Source organism: Parasteatoda tepidariorum, chromosome 3, assembly GCF_043381705.1.
Source record: "Parasteatoda tepidariorum isolate YZ-2023 chromosome 3, CAS_Ptep_4.0, whole genome shotgun sequence".
Taxonomy (NCBI): Eukaryota; Metazoa; Arthropoda; class Arachnida; order Araneae; family Theridiidae; genus Parasteatoda; species Parasteatoda tepidariorum.
This window is the reverse complement of record NC_092206.1, coordinates 48,598,186-48,619,187: the sequence shown is the minus strand read 5'-3', so window position 1 is coordinate 48,619,187 and position 21,002 is coordinate 48,598,186. Positions and strand designations below refer to the sequence as shown.

General features: G+C 27.6%; 1 protein-coding gene across 7 annotated transcripts in view; it reads right to left on the bottom strand.

The window, feature by feature from the left end:
* Positions 1-21,002, bottom strand: part of LOC107452298 (Transcription-associated protein Nipped-A) — a 102,775-nt gene that overhangs the window by 64,019 nt on the left and 17,754 nt on the right. For 4 of the 7 annotated variants that reach the window (XM_043043107.2, XM_071178593.1, XM_071178595.1 and 1 more), the window contains 16 exons: positions 20,307-20,385; positions 18,449-18,653; positions 17,175-17,266; positions 15,827-16,130; positions 12,867-12,996; positions 8,666-8,810; positions 7,836-7,893; positions 6,824-6,877; positions 6,696-6,734; positions 6,310-6,406; positions 5,663-5,757; positions 5,390-5,555; positions 3,427-3,593; positions 3,144-3,344; positions 1,656-1,745; positions 1,391-1,542 (listed from right to left, as the gene is read on the bottom strand). In XM_043043107.2, the coding sequence (XP_042899041.1) occupies positions 1,391-1,542; positions 1,656-1,745; positions 3,144-3,344; positions 3,427-3,593; positions 5,390-5,555; positions 5,663-5,757; positions 6,310-6,406; positions 6,696-6,734; positions 6,824-6,877; positions 7,836-7,893; positions 8,666-8,810; positions 12,867-12,996; positions 15,827-16,130; positions 17,175-17,266; positions 18,449-18,653; positions 20,307-20,385 (2,074 nt within the window). Of the gene's footprint in view, positions 1-1,390; positions 1,543-1,655; positions 1,746-3,143; positions 3,345-3,426; positions 3,594-5,389; positions 5,556-5,662; positions 5,758-6,309; positions 6,407-6,695; positions 6,735-6,823; positions 6,878-7,835; positions 7,894-8,665; positions 8,811-12,866; positions 12,997-15,826; positions 16,131-17,174; positions 17,267-18,448; positions 18,654-20,306; positions 20,386-21,002 lie in introns of those variants that run through there. The other 3 variants (XM_043043108.2, XM_043043109.2, XM_043043114.2) reach the window with 3 other exon arrangements.

The following is a 21,002-nucleotide window of genomic DNA, read 5'->3' as shown; positions in this document are numbered from 1 at the left end:
ACCTAATTAAATATAAATTTTGTATCAAGAAAAAAGACCTGAAGAATGGAATTCAAATAATAAAAATTAATAACCACAACAACAACTCACAAAACAAGAATAATTTATAATTATTTGCATTCAACTGAAATTGAGTTATGATGAAAGAGTTATTTTTCAAATGCATAAATAACTCAGCAATTCAATAAGCTGAGAAATTTTTTCCCCCTTCCCTTAACTTTTCTAGTGATCTTTTAAAAGGTAAGTTTCCAATTTTTTCTGGGTATGGAACCCTAAATGACCAAACTTCTTAGGGCAGATATGTGATTTAATGCATAAAACTCAAACATATTAAATAAATATAGTTAATCATTCTGAAAATATTTAATGTGAGGAATGACATTAATTTTTTCATTGTTTTAACAATTAAAATAAGATAGTTTAATTTACAGATCGAGCAACACTGAGTTAAATTCTGAGTTTGTTTTTGGTAATATGTTAATGCTGAAAATTTGTAAACAAAAATAAATGAAATTATGGTTTTTGGTGAAACGAAAAAGAACTGTAATAAATGATGAAAATAGTTATCAGAGAAACATTTTTTTTATTGTTAAATTCGGTTGTTTTCTTTGATTGAAAGGTTTGATAGGGAATATTAAAGCAATTTTTTTTAAATGCTTATCTTTTTCCTCGTTTTTCAATGTATGGTTATCAGAATTTTTTAATTGTTTTTATCTTAATAGTACTATTTTTTTCAGTGACATTTCGCTTGGGTAATTTCGTTAAAAAAATATTAAATATATAGCCAATTTTTGATTTGATACAAATCAAAGGTTTAATCATATAGGTTTCCAAAATTATTACTAGTTAAAAATAAATCCTAATTTGGAACTTCTGTGACCCTTCCAACCTTATGATTTGGCAGAGCATTTTTTGAGAACTTTTGGGATAAAGCATCTCAGCAAATTGCGAACATCATGCATTGGCAATATATAGAACCTACAACAGACATTTCCAGATTGCTAGATAAGGCAAGGGTCACCATGGATTTGGGGGTCAAGAACCCTCCATTTTCATCTTAGGAACCTTTTTGAAAGAAGTCACAATAAATCCCTTCAGCACAAGGTCAAGATCATCTTTGTTGGTCAACTCAAATATCAGAGATACTAAGAACAAAATAACTCCCCAGATGATGAAGTAGGAATTCTTTAACTATATATTAAACAATAACTTCTCTGTGTTGACCAGGTTGAACATGAACTGTCATTGGCCTTTGAAGTACTTTCGACTTGTGTAAATTAAGTTATTTTTCTAAAACTTAGTGGTTATTGAAATAAGCTGCAATTACAAGTACAAGAATTTGTCGAATTCAATATTAGTAAAATGAATACTTTAGTACCACATTACAAACCTGGGATGTCCAAACAACTGAAAAATATTATGCTTGCTAACGTCAGATTCCATGTTAGCTGATAAGAAGCCCTTTATAATCTCCCAGCACTGCTTTCGATAAAATTCACTAGTGGCACTCGTCTTCAAAGCATTAAATGCTGTCTCAATTATCTGTTTGAGATTTTAAAGAAAAATCAAAAAATTCAAGTTATAGTAATATTTTAAGTATAATCAATAAAATTGTACAAACTTAAATTAGTTTTATTTAAGAAATTGATTTTTACCTTTCCAATAGGTAGCGAGATATTATTCTTGTGTTCTTGAAAATATACTGCTACACAAGGCCCAATACTTTCCCGAGATGAATACTCCAACTATTTAAACAAACAAAACAAAATAAATATTCCTCATAAAAAATATTTTAAATTTAAAAATAAATTGACTTAAAACAAGCATTAAATTAAAATTAAATTACTTTTATACATATTTTTGAAAATTTTAAAATTCAAACGAAGTAAGAAATGTTAAATACTTTACATGCAGATATTAACACCAATCATAGGGCCCAGAGTTTACAAATTATTGAATAGCAGTCTTATCGTTTTCTTTATTTTTATTTCAAAACTTGTATGCCATTGAGGCAGAATTTTCTCATTAAATTATCCTCACATCATCAGTTTGCGCTTTGCCATATATTTAGAGTATTGTAGATGTATCACTGTTGTAAATAGCCTATGGCGTAGTAGCTGGACTACAGCAATTTGAAATTGAATTTATTAAAATTATTAGGAACACGTTTGTACAGCAACTATACAGATACTCATATTCTTGCAGTATAAATCAAGACTTTACTGTATAACATATAAATGATATGATTTTGTAACAATATAATTTCAATATAGTGTGACTTTTTCATTTTTAACTTGAGAAGATATCCATCTTTGTATCAAACATTGAACGAGTCTTTGAATGAAACTGATATTGGTTTGGTAATAAGTACTACCTGAAGGAAGGAAAACCAGTTACTTTTTTTTACCCGTACTCGGGATACATATCAATCCATTTTTAATTAGTTTAAAATCAATTCCATTTTTGAGCTGATTTCTCAGACTCTCGTTCATTTAGATTTTCTAAGCAATTTGCTTTGGAACAGTTTTATGATGCCTGAAGCCATATCAATCTTTTTAACATTGTTACAGACAATCATTTTAAGCTTCTTGCCTTACCCTTTTGTATTATATATCACATATTTAAATTAACCATATTCAACGTTTTGCAAATTTTTACAATATTAACAATTTTTTCAATATTATTGACAATATTTTGTATTCTTTCAACAGTTGACTAAATTACTAACAATGCTTACTAGGCCTAAATAAATCTTTATGTTTATAAGTAAATTTTTATCCATTAAGTAGAATAAATTCTTTTATTAACCACTGCATAATTTTGTCAAAAACAATGGCACTGTTTATTTAACAATAAAATATGCCAAAATTTTAAGAAACTAATTTATGTTCTATTTCACATTGGAAAAAAAAATAAATCTTAAAGCTCAATTTTATTTAGATGTCATAAAAAATTTACTGGATGCCATAAATTTTTTTTTATCACATATAAGTTCAAAATTAGAATATTTGATAATTCAGGTACTTTTTTTTATTGTCACATGTAACATGTATGAAAATTTTTTATCTTTAAGAGTAATGCAAACTTTGAAATTAAAAAAGAAAATGAATATAAAAATAAAAATGATTCCAAATAATATTTACTCTTTGAGGTTCTACCATCATTTTACGATTTCCCCCTCCAAATTTACCCAAAACTCTGAATGCAACTTGCGCTACACTATCAGTAGGATTACGAAGAGTTCTCCAGAGAGCCTGCATCAATTCAGCTCTGACAGGTTGAATATGATCATACAAAAAGTCCGGTTGAAGATTATCTACGCACAGCTCTAATGTGCGCAGTCCCTAGAATTTAAGAGATAATGTAAATTCAAATAATGGTATTTTGAAAATACATAATAAATGATGTAATTGATATAGAATTTACCTGACTAACTAAAGTCTGAGAACCATTCAAAGCTGACACTAATGGATCCATTAACATAGGCAAATAAGGAAGTAAAGAACTAAGACGAACTGGTACAGTTAAGCATAATTCTACAAATAGATCTTTCATGTGCTGTTTATGCAAACCACTCTGCAAACTATTTAAACCTATTGAAAAAAATATTTTAAAGAAGAAAATTTGGTTATATTTTAAAAAACAATTCAAGATAAAAAATAAAAAAAATCTTCTTTGAAACGAGAGAAAATTTTATCTCTGTTGTCTAAAGAAAGAAAAATAGATTTACACCAAAAGTTATAGGGTTTCTTTGTTGCTAAGTTGAAATGATTTTTTAAAAAAATCTATAAGTGTCAGTACCTCGTCAATTAAAAACATAGTTAAAATTTTTTAAAGAGTAATTAAAATTTTAAGTAATTAATCAAATAAAACTGTTGTTTAATTATGCCACTCCATACAAATTCCATACACAAGCACAAAATAGTTGTTAATAACAGAAAATCTTGTGAAATGAGTGTTAGTTCATGCAATTGCCAATAAGTACTGAATGTTTTAGTCCAGAAATGCACCACTTATGATTTGAACTCCTTTTATTTCGGAAAATAGCTTTTTCACCCTGAGTTTAGATTTTACTCATTCTAATAACATAATAACACTAAAATTAATAAATTATATCGTACAAAAATCTTCTGAAGTTATTTCAAACAAAAAGTAAACCTACTGAAACATATAAAATAGGCTTTACTCTTATAATTTTTTTATTAGACTTAAACCTGCTTCTTTCTTTATTTTTTTTTTGTCATGTTGTAAATTAGGAACTTAATTATAACCACATACTATAAAAGTAAATAACAGATCTAGTTCAGCTCTCTCAGAACACAATTTTTATTTGTAACCATTTTGCTTTGAAAGTTTTATTTATGATCGTGAGCTTAGTTTTTGCTGTTAAATATGATTTTCTAATTTATGATTTACTGTTAAATAAGAATTTGTGTAAATAATATTTAAAAAAATTCCAAAATTAAAAAAGATAAATTCATTAAAAAAAAAACTTACTTTGTCAAGTCTAATTACATTTATTGCATTTATCTAATACTGACTTAAAAACATTTTTTTCTTCTAAAAAAGTAATTTTTTTATTTTAATAAACTGCTTTTTAATATTATACTTGTTTAAATTTATTTATTGAAATAAAAATTTTTGTAATTAGTAAAAATATCAGTTAAGCACCAGTAAGACATTTTATTATGAAATGAAACCTAAAATCTTGTATTTTTACAATTACAGCTTTATATTACTTCAGTTGGCATAAAGTTTTTTTGTCCTGATAACAGAAAAAGATTGTTCATCCCTATTCTGGCAACACCACTGAATTTCACACCTGTGGCAAAAGAATGCCATTGTCCATTAAAAAAAATTAAATTAAAAAAACAAAAAAAAAACAAAGCATAAACACTAATTTGGAAGCAGGACACATTACAGCATAGGTGCCACTCTAAAGAGATTTCAAGACTGAACTTATTTTTTGATCAACTACAAGGATCTAGTGTTATTTAGCAGAATTTTTCAGAAATTTATAGTTCACTTTCCATGAGAATGGCTCTATTATATCAATGACTTTGATTATTTTTCTCTTAAAAAAACATTTATTTTCCATAAATTTATTAATTTATTTTTTACAGCAAAATAAATAAATAAATAAATAAAAAACTTTGTATGGTTGCCTTATAATTTTGCAATTTCTATGAAAATTTTTATACCAAATGCTAGTTACACCACCAACTATTTTCTTGGAGTCATTTATATTTTTACTTAATTTCTACCTCAGCACCATTAATGTTTTGCCCTAGTGCCCTAAAAGTGAACTGATAGAATAAAAACAAATTTTCTAAATAAAAGTGAGAAAATTTTTTTTATGAATTAATAAATAAAAACTTCTTTTGCTTACCTTGCAATAAATTTGGTAATAAAGGTAAGAATTCTTGATACAACAAATCATGACTGCCACCTCCTATAGATCGAAACAAAGCTCTCAAAAGAAGGAAATAATTATATGGTTCTTTAGCACTTAAAGCTAGCTCCATGGATCTATTTACTATTTGATGTAAATAGGGCTAGAAACAGTGGAAAAAGGGTTACTTTCACAATTAAAAACAACAACAAAAAGTATACTTAAAATATTTTTTAAATGTAAGTAAATATTAAAGAATATCAAAATTACTTTTAGCATTTCCTCATTTTCAGCAGGAAACAAAGACACTGATCCAAAAACCAGTTTAAAAAGCTTCAAGTACAAGTTAGATCTGTCCATATTCGCTGCAAAGAATATAAAATGTTAAGAAATAAGTTTTATTGTTTAAAAATAAAATTGGCAGAATAAGTTTCTTTAAACATGTAAAAAATATATTTGTTAATCACAAAACCATAGAAAATGCATTTTACAAAAAAATTTTTACTTAACAAATAAACATTGAACATGATGAAAATTTATCTTTTTGTTGTCTATCAGTACCAAAATGACAATTTTCTGTTTGAACATTACAGAAAATAACTAGTTATAAAAGAATTGAGTACATCTAAAAATTGTAGCACTTGTTCAATGACAATGCAGTTAATGCTAGATTGATAAGTGTTAAACGTTATGCATCATAATAAGTAAATATACAAGCATTTATCACTTTTAATGTAATTATTATTTTGTACATTGAAAATTCACCAGTACACTTTAAAAAAAATAAGTAAACTCATTTAATTTTGTGAGACACACATGTTAAAATAATTTATTGCAATAATAAAAGGGAAAAAAAATAAGAAGAAAAAGAATAAATAAAATTATTAGCAAAAGTTATCACAATAAATATCACTTACATCCCATTTCCTCCATTCTTTTTAGAAGATATTCTACTAGTATTGTAGCAAATATGGGTGAGGTGGCAGTATTAGCAAGAAAAGAGTTTGCTAGAATCTGAAATAAAGACATAATCTATCTTATCAAATTATCAAACCAAAAGAGTTTTAATATTTACAAAAATATTATGACTAGAGTTAAACACTTTTAACTGATTGACTGTTTTACATTTGAACAAGTCTACATAGAAATATCTTGTCAAGATACATTTTCTCATTTAATTAGAAAATAAAACAGCTTAAAGAATGTTTTTAGTCATTTGAAACATTTACTGTTACTTTTTTTCCATGTAGATTAATAATCTATACTTATAAAATAATAATTATTATGAATGCAATAAACATACTTGCAATGCAGGATTCTTGAAAATTCGTTCAACCATGTACTGAAACAATATAAAGTTTAAAATTATTACGAATAGTATTTAAATTGTAATAAATAGCATTGAAATATTATAAGTCATTTAAAGCTTACATGTATAGATGTTGAAAATACTTCTCGAAATGTTAATGGATGCATCATGGTATACTGAAATGAAATATTATTATAGACAATCTAAAATAATTTTTTTTAAATGAGTGATATATAGTAGAAGATCAATATAATTCAATTCTAAAAACCACAAATCACCATCGACTACATTATCTTTACAATCTTTAAAGTAAATCAAAACAGATAGGTAAATTTGTAGGATATTATTTCTAATTCTCTTGATAACCTTACATATTTTTGCAAAAGCAAATTTTTGTGTTTTTAAGTATTTTTATTTAAAAACTATTGTAAGACATTAATATTAATTTATCCTTTAATATTAATACGTTAATAATTTAAATTTAATGATGTGTGAATAAATCTATATAACACAAAATTCTATATAACCGAAAGTCTCAGCATTCAGTGCTTACATTATAAAGATCTTTTATTGTACATCTAGATTCTAAAAATATTTTTTTCACTTATAATTACTTATATTTAAAAAAAAATTTACAAAATTATTTAGAAATGACTTTAATCCTGTTGTTGGATATGAAGCAGAAAATTTTATCACTGACCTATTTTGACACTAGACCTATATTTTAGTTTGTAAATAATTTTAGTAAGCAAATATATCTAAAAATCTCACAAAAATTTGCTTGAATATTTCTTTTAATCGAAAATGTTTAAGATTTAATATTCAATTTTGCAAGATTAAATATAATTTGAAAAGAAACTGATTCAGAAATTGGGAAAAATTAACAAAAATTACATACACTATGGTTGAGCTTAAGAAAATTTTTTTTAATTCCCCTACACCAATCAAGGCAGCACAAAAAACTCTGTCAAAGTTGAATTAAAAACACATGAGTCTTCTTCAGCTCGACACCAAATATTGACACAAACACAAAATAAAAGATCGCTTTCTATATCAGTTATCTTTATAACTCTCCCCCACCCTATCTTAACTGAAGGTGAGATAGTACTAAGGAAAGATATAAAGCTGTCATACCACTCCAGCAAGATGTTCTAAAACTTCCTTTTCTTCCTTGGAGCGAACAGTTTGTATGCTGAAAAAAATTATTCAAACACTGATGAATAAAATAATAGTAGTAATTCACAGTATTACAATTAAAGTGGAGAAACAGACTAGCAATATTTAAAAACAACATATGTAACACAATAATTATGTACTAATAAAATAATTACAATACTAAACAAGACTTTTTTTGTTGATTAAAAGGCAGATTAACCATAGGAGATAATAGAATGGAAATTAGCAAAATAAAAAAAATTAAATATGTAGGCAAATGTAACTATATGAAAATTTTCCGTTTAAAAAAAATTAATTAAAACTGACTTCATTCCCACAATAAATTTTCATTAGCAATATACCACATATATATTAAAATCACACAGATCATGGGTAAGAGTTCCCTTGCTGTCAGACTAACAGTGGGATTTATGTGGTTTTCCTTTCCATGTAATGCAAATGCTGGTTAGTTCCTTCAAAAAGTTCTCCTAGAAGGCATAAACTACTTGATACTGATTATAATACTTGTCTTCTGGATTGGGTTCAAAATAACAAGGTTACATAGCCGAACATTAATAGTCGCAAACTCAAAATTGGGTGGGCTGTTCAATGACAGTTATAAAAAAAAAGTGCATTGAATTCTAAAGTGAAATACAGGGCATTACAATGAGCAAAAGTGGGATGCTCTGAAGAAAAGGACATAAGTAAAAATGAGGTTATTCTATGAGCAAACGTATTGATGGTCTAAATTATATGGCAGAAAAATTAATTTAAAATAAGAGCAGTATTCAGATTGACACAATACTTACGTCATTGGTCGCTGTTGAACAGCTTGTCCAGGAGTAGGGACTGTTAACGTATAAATATCCAAAGTTTGTAGAGCATACTTGATCAATCTAATAAAAACTAGAGTTTCTTTAGGTTGGTACTGCTTACTTGGATTAGTGTTTGAATCTGAAACAATTTAAATAAAAGAACAAAATTAAATGTATAATTTGATAGGAAACACCTATTAAAAAAATAGTAATGGCAAGTTAAATATTTAGACAAAAATAGCATTTAAATTGTAAAGAAATAGCATGAAACACAAAAAATAATGTAGTGTGTTTTTTTTTAAAATTTTTATAATAATAAAGGAGAAATAACTCAAATTTTATGAGGATAGCACGATAGAAGAAACACGAACAACATTCACTTTTTCTTGAAGAAGAATGTAATCTCAGAAATTTTTCTTATAATTTCGAAAACTATATAATTTTTACCAGAGGAATATATTACTATCAAATTTTATACTTACACCCTATGGTGACAGCAGAAGCTACAACAGGCATTGCAACATAGTACAAAAAAAATTGTAAAAAGAGTAAAAAAGTATGCCACTAGTTATTTGCTATGTTTTTTATGGGTTACAACAGCAACCAGCAAAAATAAAGGAAAAAAAACTATAGTCTAGACGAGATTTTGATAAAATCATAGAGACATGCAATTTTAATGGTATTAATATAGAAAAAGGGACGATTCTGGCCATATTTTTTCAGGGTTAATAACAAAAATTAAAAAAACTAATTTTCCAAAGTAATTTGTATAAATAGTTTCGATAAAATATGCTTTAATGCAATTCCAATTAAGCATGTACATTGAGGAATATGTAAAACAGTTTGAAATATCGCTTTAGTATTAAAATTAATATAAATCTTCTAAAGCATTAAAATAAGCCAAATATATATTAAAAATGTAAAGAAAATTACATATAAAGGTTTATATCCATTAATGAGAATAATTTTGAGAATTAATAAATTAATGAGATAAATTTTAAATTTTTAAAAAGATTATAATAAATTAAGAAACAATTCTGTTAAACATGACATGCATTTCATGATAAACAGAACAATACAATTAAAAAAAAGACATAAAAATCACTTGAAAAAAATATTTAACTTTAAAAAAAAAAATTCAATTTTAAGTACTATTTTTAATATTAAATTCACATCACACAGAATATAAGCTAGCTTAAAATTTCACCAAAAAAATATTTTTTCGAAAATAATCATATAATAGAAAGTTTAAATATACCAATAAATTAAGATATAAATAAATTACTGCTTTTGAAACTGTCATGCAATTTGAAAGTTTAATATTGATAATAAAATTAATAGGAAAATTAAGAAAAAAATTCATAAACACTCATTTGCTGTTTCAAAAAGTCAAATAATTCATAAAAATTTGTGATGTAATACAAAATGTTAAATACCTAAATCTAAAATTATGCTTTACTTTGAAAAGGTAGCCAAGAAAAGTTATAATTGTATTTACTTTATTAAAATATTCTCTGAACATCAATAAATAAATAAATTTAAAAGCTTAATAACTTCTGGACACAAGAAAAAAAAATTTAACTCAAACTAAAAAACATAAAAAGGCTATATGCCTTATACCTCATACCTTTAAAGATATACATGCCTATATACAGTGGGGCATCGTTTATACGACGATCATTTATACAACGTTTACATTTATACGACGTTTTAGTGTGGTCCCAAATCATTCCTATTCATTTTAATGTAAAAATATATCATTTATAGGACGCACGGAATCGGTTATACGTCGGTTTTTAGATTTTGTTCACGTTTATTTAATTTTTTCTTGTGTATTTTAAAAAAGGGCGTAATTTGCCAACATGAAAGATACAGAAAAGGGTGCCAACAAGAATGCTTGGATGACGATCGTAATTTTTACTAGATGACTGAAAAAACTAGACAATGTTATGAAGAGGCAAAAACGAAAAATTTTGCTATTCATCACCAATGCCCAGTACACCCATCGATACTAATTATTTTGGAAAATGCAAAAGCTCTCTTTTTTCCTGCAAATTGCACAAGTGCGCTTCAGCCATTAGATTTGGCCGTGATTAGAAATCTAAAATTGCATCATAGAAAGCAGTAAGTTCAACTCGCTATTCAAAGCATTGTAGAGACTAATAGCAAGAAAATATAATTAAAGGTAACATACATTCAAATTGCTCACTGAAATTTTTTTTTCTTTGGTTACTTGTTTGTTTTGCTTTGTCTAATTTAGAAATTTATGTAAATCAGCACGTTAAACATTAAAATTAACTGAAAACAGAGTTAGTTTCAGTTTTAGAAGTAAAAATCTATTATACGACCTAATCGTTTATACGACGTTTTTCATTGGTCCCTTCGGCGTCATATAAACGATGCTCCACTGTACCCTTAAATGTGATACTTAAAAATAATTTATATCTATTTAATTCAAAAAATATCTCTGAGTTTCTGATACAATTTAAGAACTGTGCCAAAAAATAGATAGGGAAACAAATGGACTAAGTTCTTAAAAATTTATAGTTTTTAGTATCACCACATTTTAAATTCTGTTTATTTTTACTATCAAAAAGATAACGCAAGTAGGAAAAAATATCATTCCAAGCAGTACCTTACTAGGGTCATTTTCACATAGGAAAAGAATACTTCCTTTATTGTTAAATAAGGGATAATTATTTTGAACACAACTTCCTTATTTATTAAATAACTAAAAAATATTTTAGAATAATTTTTGTTTAACTTTATTTAAATAAATGTAGCAAAAACTGACTTGCTACTGAAAGTAATTATATTCAACGGAACCTTAATTACCTTCACCTTAACTCATTTGACCATAATTATTTTTTCAATGAATGAAAAAAAAAAGATATTCCAAAATACTAATTCGATATTTAATATAAATTCGAAAATTAAATTTACATAATTCTCTGATGGTTAACATGAAACCCTTTTTTTGTCCTACAAAGACCTTTAGCGCTAGACGACTGACCTGAAGTTCACTGATTGCTGTTATAATTTTTGCATTATAAATTCATTTAAAATTCAATTCAGTGTGGGGATAAGCTAATGACAATGTCAACTGTAAGGTAACCCTAGATAGAATTGAGTTAACATGTCTTATATACTAGTGAATTGAAATTGAATGATTGTAGTGGTAGCTACGCTATAATACTCCCTCACCAGAATTTTATCTGATATAGAATTCAATGAATGGACAAAGCTAGTTGATTCATTGCTGTTTTGCCACAGACCAGGAGAGTTGTATTAAAATCACAGTTGTTAGAGCAGTCACTCTTGTCTTGCAATTAGCAGTCGAGTGTGTATGGGCTGCTGTTTGTGAGTGATCAAGGCAGTGTAGCAACAGAGTGAGGAAAACAATGTCCCAGTCGCAAATAGCAAGTCAACTGTTCACAGTGTTCCATCCATCAAAGAAGGCGTGTTCATATCAAATCGGGCATTTCTGTTAAGGTAGGTGTGTTCAGATCAAGTCCAAAAGTCACCAATGTAGAGCTAGGCTACTGACAATGTTAACCGTTATCTATCCAAAGATACCTCCAGATAGAATCGAGTTAACAAGTCTTATATACAAGTGAATTGGAATTGAATAATTGTAGTGGTAGCTATGCTACACCAGATAATAAAGCTTGTAAGAAAAGAAATAATTAAAATATAGATGAAAAAAATCTAGGTACTTTGAATAAATATTTTTTCATAACTATGGTTAATGTTTTTAAACCTCAATACATACCTTTCAACTACTACAGAATCTCCATAGTTTTAGAATACATTTTTCCTAGTGGTGTCAATGGTAATGAGTTACAAGTTTAATAAATTAAAATTCCAAGAATTTATCCCCATTTCATATAAATAATTTAAATGGATATATTAAAGCTCATATAAAAAAATGGTTGTGCTCTAAAGTTATGGTAAAAGTTTTATAAAAATTTTATTTGCTTTAAATTTTTTTATTTAGTTCACTAAAATTGATAAATATATTTTGTACAATATTTAAATGTTAGAGGGTATGTCATTATAACAGAAAAATCAAATAATATAGATACTTTGCAAGTGAAAAAAAAAATCGCATTTTTAAACACTTAATTTTAAGTTATGGATATGCCTATAGTCATATTAAAACAAAATTTTCTAGGAAGGTGTAAATAAAGCTTACCGCCAGAAAACTTGCAAGCCGTAATTCCCCAAGTAACAGTTTTCGCTGCACATACTAAAGTTTTGACTAAGCTTCTACATTCTGCTATGTTATAATTAGCTGCCTGAGAAGCAGGAAAACCAAATTTTGTCTGAAATTAAAGAAAACTATTAGAAAATATATTCATTTAAAACAAGAAAACATTTCAATAATATTAAAAAAAATTACTTACAAGATAACAATTTTTTAATAGTTAATAAATAATAATTTAATAAAATGTACAGAAGCTTTCACATGTTTATGTGACTACAGCGCTTTTAACACCTTAATGGTAGACTTTTTTTGCATACCCGTTTCCTTATTTCAAAGAATGAATAAAAATATAAGTTTCTAGATGCATTCTTTAAATCTATTGCAACATTTTCCAACAAATTATTAAGAAATTACTCTTATAGAAACTATACTTTGCTTCATTTTATTTAAACTTATACTTATGAACCTAAAACTTAGGAGCCCTGTTAAGACATATATGGATGGGTACACGTACAATTAATGTCTAGGAACAAAAATTATTAAAATATTCTTAAAGTTGATTGTAAAACTATTATTGATGGTATAAAATCTTTTACACACAATGTATAAAATATTATATGCTAAAAATTAGGAAGAAAAAGATACCTTAAATATTTGAGCCTGCTTTTGAAATACTGTTGTTTCAAAATTCTAGGGTAGAAACTTTTGTTTGAATGCAGAGTGAAAAATTTATGATTCTGCATCTCAGGAAGAGTCAGGGAAAGATGCAAACACTGCATCATTCCCTGACTCTTTTCTCTCTAAATAAAATTCCCACACATTTCCAGGTCTTCCTTATCCAGTGAAAAACCTTGATATTTTGAAGAACAAAAACACAAAAGCACATGCAAGCATTTCTAATTATTTAATTATTAGAAAATGCTGTTCTGATTCTACCTCATTTATTTTTTTGTTACAGAAACACTTATAAAAACATAACACAAATCAGTACTCTTAATTTCGATAATTCTCAAAAATTCAACAATGTTACTACAGAATTTTAACAAAAAAAAAAAAAAAAAACAGACATTGGATTTATTTACTTTGGCCCTTATTGGCCATTTAGTGATAGCCCAATTTGAAATAGCCCAATTTGAATAGTGATAGCCCAATAGAAATTATTTGGTTTCTAGGTTTGTTGTATTTGTCCATCTATTTTTTCCCCTCTAAATCAAATTCCCAGACAATTAAAGGTTTTTCTTAGCCTATAAGAATTTTGATATTTTAAAGCAGGGATGGGCAAACTACGGCCCGCGGGCCAAATGTGGCCCGCCGGAAGGTTTTATCCGGCCCACGGATAGAATTTTAACTTGCCGATGCGTTACGAATATAAATAATATACAGTATACATCCATTTTATATTCGAAGATACAGAATGGCATTTTTCACAGATCTTCTTTATCTTATGAACAACTTGAATGTTAAGATGCAAGTGAAAAATCAATTCATTGATGATATCTGGGCCCATCTCAAAGCTTTTAAACTGAAGCTTAATTTGTTTGCCGGGCAGCTAGCAAAGAACGGCTTGTCTCATTTCTCGAGGTTAAATTCAATACAGTAAATAAGGAAAAGCTTAAGAATTATGAAGATAACTTGAAAAAACTATATTTTTAGTTTCAGTTATCAATATTTCAGTGGCATTCAAACAGAATTAGATATTTTTACCATGCCTTTTAATGTAAATTGTGAAACAGCGAGGTCGGATTTGCAGCTTGAATTCATTGAGTTGAAATCTAACAATCATCTCAAGCAGCTGTTTCTAAATGTGCCAAAGTTTGAGTTTTACAAATCATTACCAAAAGCTAGTTTCCCAAATTTTATATCTCAAGCCCAGAAAATAAGTGTTATGTTTTATATGTGAACAAGTGTTTTCAACTGTGAACCTTAGAAAAAATAATTTCAGAAGTAGACTAACAGACAAACATTTAGTCTCGTTCCTGAAAATAAGTGCATCTTAACTTGTATATTGTTTCTTTAAAACTTGTATATTGTTTCTTTATTTTAGAAATTTTTACATTGCCCACCAAACTTTTCTTTTTCGATTTTTGGCCATCGACCTAAAAAGTTTGCCCATACCTGTTTTAAAGGATAAAAATATAAAAGCATATGGAAGTACAATTGAACCTCTGAATAGCAAACTGTCTAAAAACCTAGCAAAGAGTCTACTATAAACAAAAGTTCACTATATCCAAATTCTTTGAAAAATTATTTTTTAGCATATGACAATAGTATGGTTGGAGTTCATGATTATGATAGTAAATTATTTATTTATAAATTAAGTCCTTAAACATTTAATAAATTAAATATTAAAAAAATATATATAAAATTTTTTTTATATTCTATGGAAGAAATTAGTACTTCTCAATTGACTACAATTCAATATTAAATAGAATTTACCACTTTTCCTAACAACAATTATTAAAGAACCTAGTATTTTCTAATTCTCATTTTTTGCAGGAAAAAAATTCAAAACATTTAATGACAATTTTACTTTTGAGATAAAAAATGCCAAAATTTCTTATCCTACTACAACATATAGGGGAGGTAAGAAGAGGGACATGCTGCTTAACAACTTGTTTACCCTAGTTTTAAAGCAAAAAGCATGCAAGAATAAGATTTGACATAATGTAAAAAAATGCAGTCACTTGCAATTGCAATTCCTGCAAATTTAAAGTTAGAGAAATAAAAAGGAAAAATGAGAATCTGAAATGAGATCACACTATAAACGAACTACAAATATTTCAGCTGTCCACAATAAACATGCAAAATAATGTTAAATGGGAGTTAACTACAACTGAGTGTTCTCTATATTCCGCATTCATTGTAACGGGGTTCAACTGCATTAATTATATGAAAATGCAGTTCTGATTTATTTTTCAAAAAGTAACTATAACAGTAATGATAAAAACCTTAAAATGCCTAAATGCAACTGCTTCCTCGAATCTTACTTTTTCATCTCGTCCGTCTAATAGACCACCTGAATGGAAAACACTCTTGGGCTCTTCTTTAACTTCAGTCTTTACTTCAACTCCACCTGGGAGGACTCCAGGAGCAAAACTAAGTGGATTAACATGTGGTGTGGTGATATGCTGAGCTGCAGGTACGGAAGGTGTCACATTTGAAAGGGAAGAACTTGAAGAAGCAACTATGGCACTTGGAGGGGCAGAGTGTGAGGCAGAAATGGCCAAGGTTTGAGGTTTTAAAGGTTGAGCACTAAAATTCAGAAAAATATATAATAAAATTAAATATTTCAATGCTTTCAAAAATGTAAATATTTTCATGCATTAACTTTAAAAATCAATGATTTTATTATATTTTTATTTTAATAAATGTAACATTAAGTATGTTGTAAATGATTTTAAAATCCTACGACAGGTATTTACTTCTTCAGACTTTCAATTATAAATTTAGAAAAAGACCATTTTATTAGAGCACAGCATATTTGTGCATTGAAAATATAGAAGATACCCCAGGAACAGTATAGATATGTACTAACAGGGATAGTTTTCCCATCCACAAAGCTTGATGAGATAATAAGAGAGGAATAAAAGGAACAGTTCTTGAGAATCTTCAGTTTTAACTAACTAATAGTGACTATAAAAAAAAGTTTATTTAACCTAAAAAAGTTGTAAGGTAGGAATCTTTTTTACAGGGAAAAATAATAAATGAAATGAGATATTTGTACACCATTTATTTTTTATTTTTAATCTTTGACACTAGAAAACCAGAAACAAATGCCTGCAAAATAAATACTAATTAAATTTAAAAATTTGTCTAGAATTTAAAGATTGATACGTATAAAATTCATTTCGAGAACGAAAAAAAAGCTTGGTGCATAGGTGTTTAACATTGAAATTGTTCGTTATGTTTGCACTTTGTTTGCTGGCAATAATATATGATAGAAATTTATTTACATTAAAAAAATTAAATAAAACGAATGCCTCTTAATAAAGTAAAAGTTTCATTCTTTATGTTTTAATTATAAATATGTGTGACAAGAATGATTTCTAAAATGCATTTGCAGTTATCAGCACTGAACAGATACAAATTTTTTAAGACAATATTTAGTTTTGAAAATATCTTTCAAATTCTTTTTTTTTCTACTCTAAATGATTAATACTAGTCGATAGATGTAAAAAACAGTGGATAATTTTTTTTTTCTTTTTTCAAGGCGATTCCACATTTTCAAGTTTTATTGTGAATACAAGCACTATAAGCAACCATATATATTTAAACAGAAAGTAAATGTATGCTTACGCTTTTTTCTGTAGGACAGGCAATTGTAGCTTTGCAATAGTTTTAAATTTTAGAACCAAAACTTCAAGCATCCTCATTAACAGCTCACGGCCCTAAATAAAGAATAAAAAAATTTTTCAAAATATAATAAACATCATAGATGACTTTTTACTGCTTTATGCATATTATACTAGAGCTAATTTTGCTACAAATATTATTCTCATGGAAATTACTAATTTGCCAAAAATAAATAAAAATTCTTGAAAATTTCTGCAATAGACTTAATAGTTATAATGCCATGAATTATTAACTAGTTATAATACCATGACATAATCTGAACTGAAATACACTTTAAGAATAGTTAAGGTGTAAAAATAGTTGAAACTCATAGCTAGAAGAATATAATGTGAAAAATAAATGGCTGAAAGTATAAGGCTTTGATATGCTGCCAGATGCTCATGGTTATTGGACATCATATTTTATAGACATGTGGGGAGAGGAGTAATCGACCATGCCAACCTTCATCTATGAAAAGGTACCCCGACATAGAGTCGAGTTAACATGTCTTATATACTAGTGAATTGTAGTTGTAATTTTGTAGTGGTAGATACGCTACAGTACTCCCCCACCAGAATTATAGCTATGATAGAATTCGATGAATGGATGCCACTAGTTGATTCATTGCTGTTTTGTGCGAAGCCGGGAGAGCTGTATTAAGATCACCGTATTTTTTGAGTGCTGAATGTGAGAGGTGTATTAACTTCACGGTCGTAGTCGCTCCTCTGTTGCCGTTAGCAGTCGAGTAATCACAAGTATGCAAGCCGACGTTGTGCGTGATCGAGACGAGACTGAGTAGCAACAGTGCGAGGAGGTGGATAATGTCGCAGTCACAAGTAGCAAGTCAACTGTTCAATGTGGATCATCCATCGAAGTGGGCGTTACTGCCTAGGTAGGCGTGTTCACATCACGTCCGAAGGTCACCAATGTGGGGAAAGGAGTAATCGACCATGCCAACCTTCATCTATGAAAAGGTACCCCGACATAGAGTCGAGTTAACATGTCTTATATACTAGTGAATTGTAGTTGTAATTTTGTAGTGGTAGATACGCTACAGACATAAGAAGTGTAACAAAATAAATTTAACTTCACAAGCAACTCTCATGATTTTATTAAAATGCAACTATTACTCATAGAATAAAAAATCTTCACAATTTAAACGCGTTATTGCCTTGCATTACAATAAACTTAATTAGTAGCCAAAACTTTTTATTTTAATAAGAAAAAAAAGAACTTACATTGCCATTTTCTCGATCAGATCTTATTCTAATGCATTCAACTAAATTCAGAATAAGCTTACAAGACATTGTTTGAATTGTAGTTACTAAAGATTCATCATGAACATTTTTTGAGAACACATTTACAGCCTTAGCCAGATCCTTCAACTGTAAATGTTGTCTCACATGATGCACAAGATCAGCTAAAGTACTATAAGCAAGAGGCCTAAAAATATACAAGATTCTTACATTAAAATAAGTAATACCACAGTCAGTAAAAGCAATTAAAGAGCTGTGAAACATAATACAATTAACAAAAAAGAATTAATTTAGAATATATTTTCCAAGCCTCATAATGAACCAAAGAAAAAATCAGAACAATTTTCAAAAAAAAAAAAAAAAAAAAATCCTGATATTTTTTGGAACAGTATATATGGTTAAACTAATTTTAAAAAAGACAAATGACAAAGTAAAAAGGTATATTTTGTTCTACTAAAACAAAGCTCACTAAATATTATGAAATGTTGGTTGTTAAAAGTAAAGTTAGAGTAGAATCAATTTGTGCATACACGAAGTTACTATGAGCCGAGATACTAAATGCATTATTTTACAAAAAGAAAAGAAAAAAACTTTCAGTACAATACAAAAATTGTCATTCTATGAACCTTTTCTCGTTCCTAGCAGTTTATTATTATTTTAAACAAAATGAGATAATTCAAAGAGCAACTGAAATCTAAGTGCTACTATTAGCCCACAGACTACACAAAAAAAGATCTTTAATATAAGTAGTTGATGGACGGTCTTTGAGTTGGAACTATTAAATTTTGAAATTTTTACAAACATTATCAATTTATATTAAAATTTTAAAAACTATTTTGAAAACCAAAATCTTTTTATTCTACAAATCAAATCTTTTACAGTTCATGCTTGTAGAAAATGGGATGATCAGAAAATACACAAAAATTGGAAATATTAGATATTGCAGATATGTTTAGCATCTCTGTATATTATGATTTATCCATTTCAAACAACAATCAAGTAGATAAAATAAACTGATTATACCTTAATTTTATCTAAATTTTTAACAAAACACCAATATGTTAGAATTAGAAAGTTAGGAACCTATATTAAAATTAATTATCCCTCTCTTGCTGTTGAATTTCTGACTATATTACATAATCTAATAGATGTTTGGTCCCAAGAAAAATTAAATTTATTGATTTATATATTTCTCGAATTTATTTATGTGACACGTTTGCTTAAAAGGCCTTCTGGCCAAATTTGAAATTATCATAATTACCATTTTAACCACAAACCTAATCACAGCCAAAAAACTTGGCCCTTTTTAATGCTTCGTAACAGCCTTGGTAAAAGTTTTACAGAATTTTGTAGTTGTAAGGATAATCAGTGATTGAGCTGGTGCCCCCTTTTCCAAATTTTTGCAAAATCAGGACTTTCAGTTATGACATATAACTTGCCATCTACACTTACAAGATTTTTGGATGGACACAAGAATCAAACACACAGCCCCCAGCTTTCAGAAATATCAACAACAAAAAAAGAAGATATTTATTCGTTAATGAAAAACATAAATTTAATATAAGGCATAATTTTTTTAAGAGATTCAATTTTTGTGGAACAGAAATGTTGATAAGTAATCCTAAAAATTTCTTAGGCTTACATAAAGGTAAAAAAAGTGAACATATTGCATTAACATAATATTTGTTACTAGTTTCGCAATTAAAATCATAAAAATTGGTTTTAAGATTCGAGAACTTTTCAATTTCAATACAATTTTCTTATTTTACTCTTCCGAATAGTTAGAGAATGGAATGGTGTAAAGAATGCAATTTAATGGCACAAGAATCAAAACTATCACCTTAATGACTCATAAGCTGTCCATCCAGTTCCAATTAAAATATTTTCATCAAAAAGCTCTTCAAGGGATGACACAAATTCTGAAAGTAGAAAACTGTAACTACACTTGAAAGAAGGGTTAAAAGAAATTAAAAATATTTTTTTGTAATTTCTCCCCCCCCCCTTTTAAAATATAGATACTGTACTTGACATGACAGAAACAAACCTGTTAATTGATATATGATTTAAAAAGTGATTGATAAAATAATTAGAGGAAGTGAGTTTAGATTTTTTTGGAAAGAGCATACAGCCCTTTTTATTTGCCTCTCAAAAAACTTATAAAATATTTTAGTTTGAATTCAAGTTTTTATCAAAATAAGCAGAAGTTTTATATAGATTTCTATAACAATAAACCAAATATTTAAAAAAAATTTTCAGATAACATATGGGAATTTGTTAAATTAAGGTTAGCAACCTTTCTCAAAAACTCTAAGAAGTAACTGTAACAACAGTATATTTTCAACAATAAAACAGGATGATAAACAAGACTCAATATTCTAAGATAAACATCATTTGTCATCGCAAACTCTTTTAGAGAATGATTTTCTTTAAAACAATATTAATTTGGGTTGAAATTATGTTTAAAGTGAAACCTAAGAATTGGAGAAATCTGTGAGTTTGGTAAGCTAAGCTCCAAGGAAATGAGATGCTCTAAATA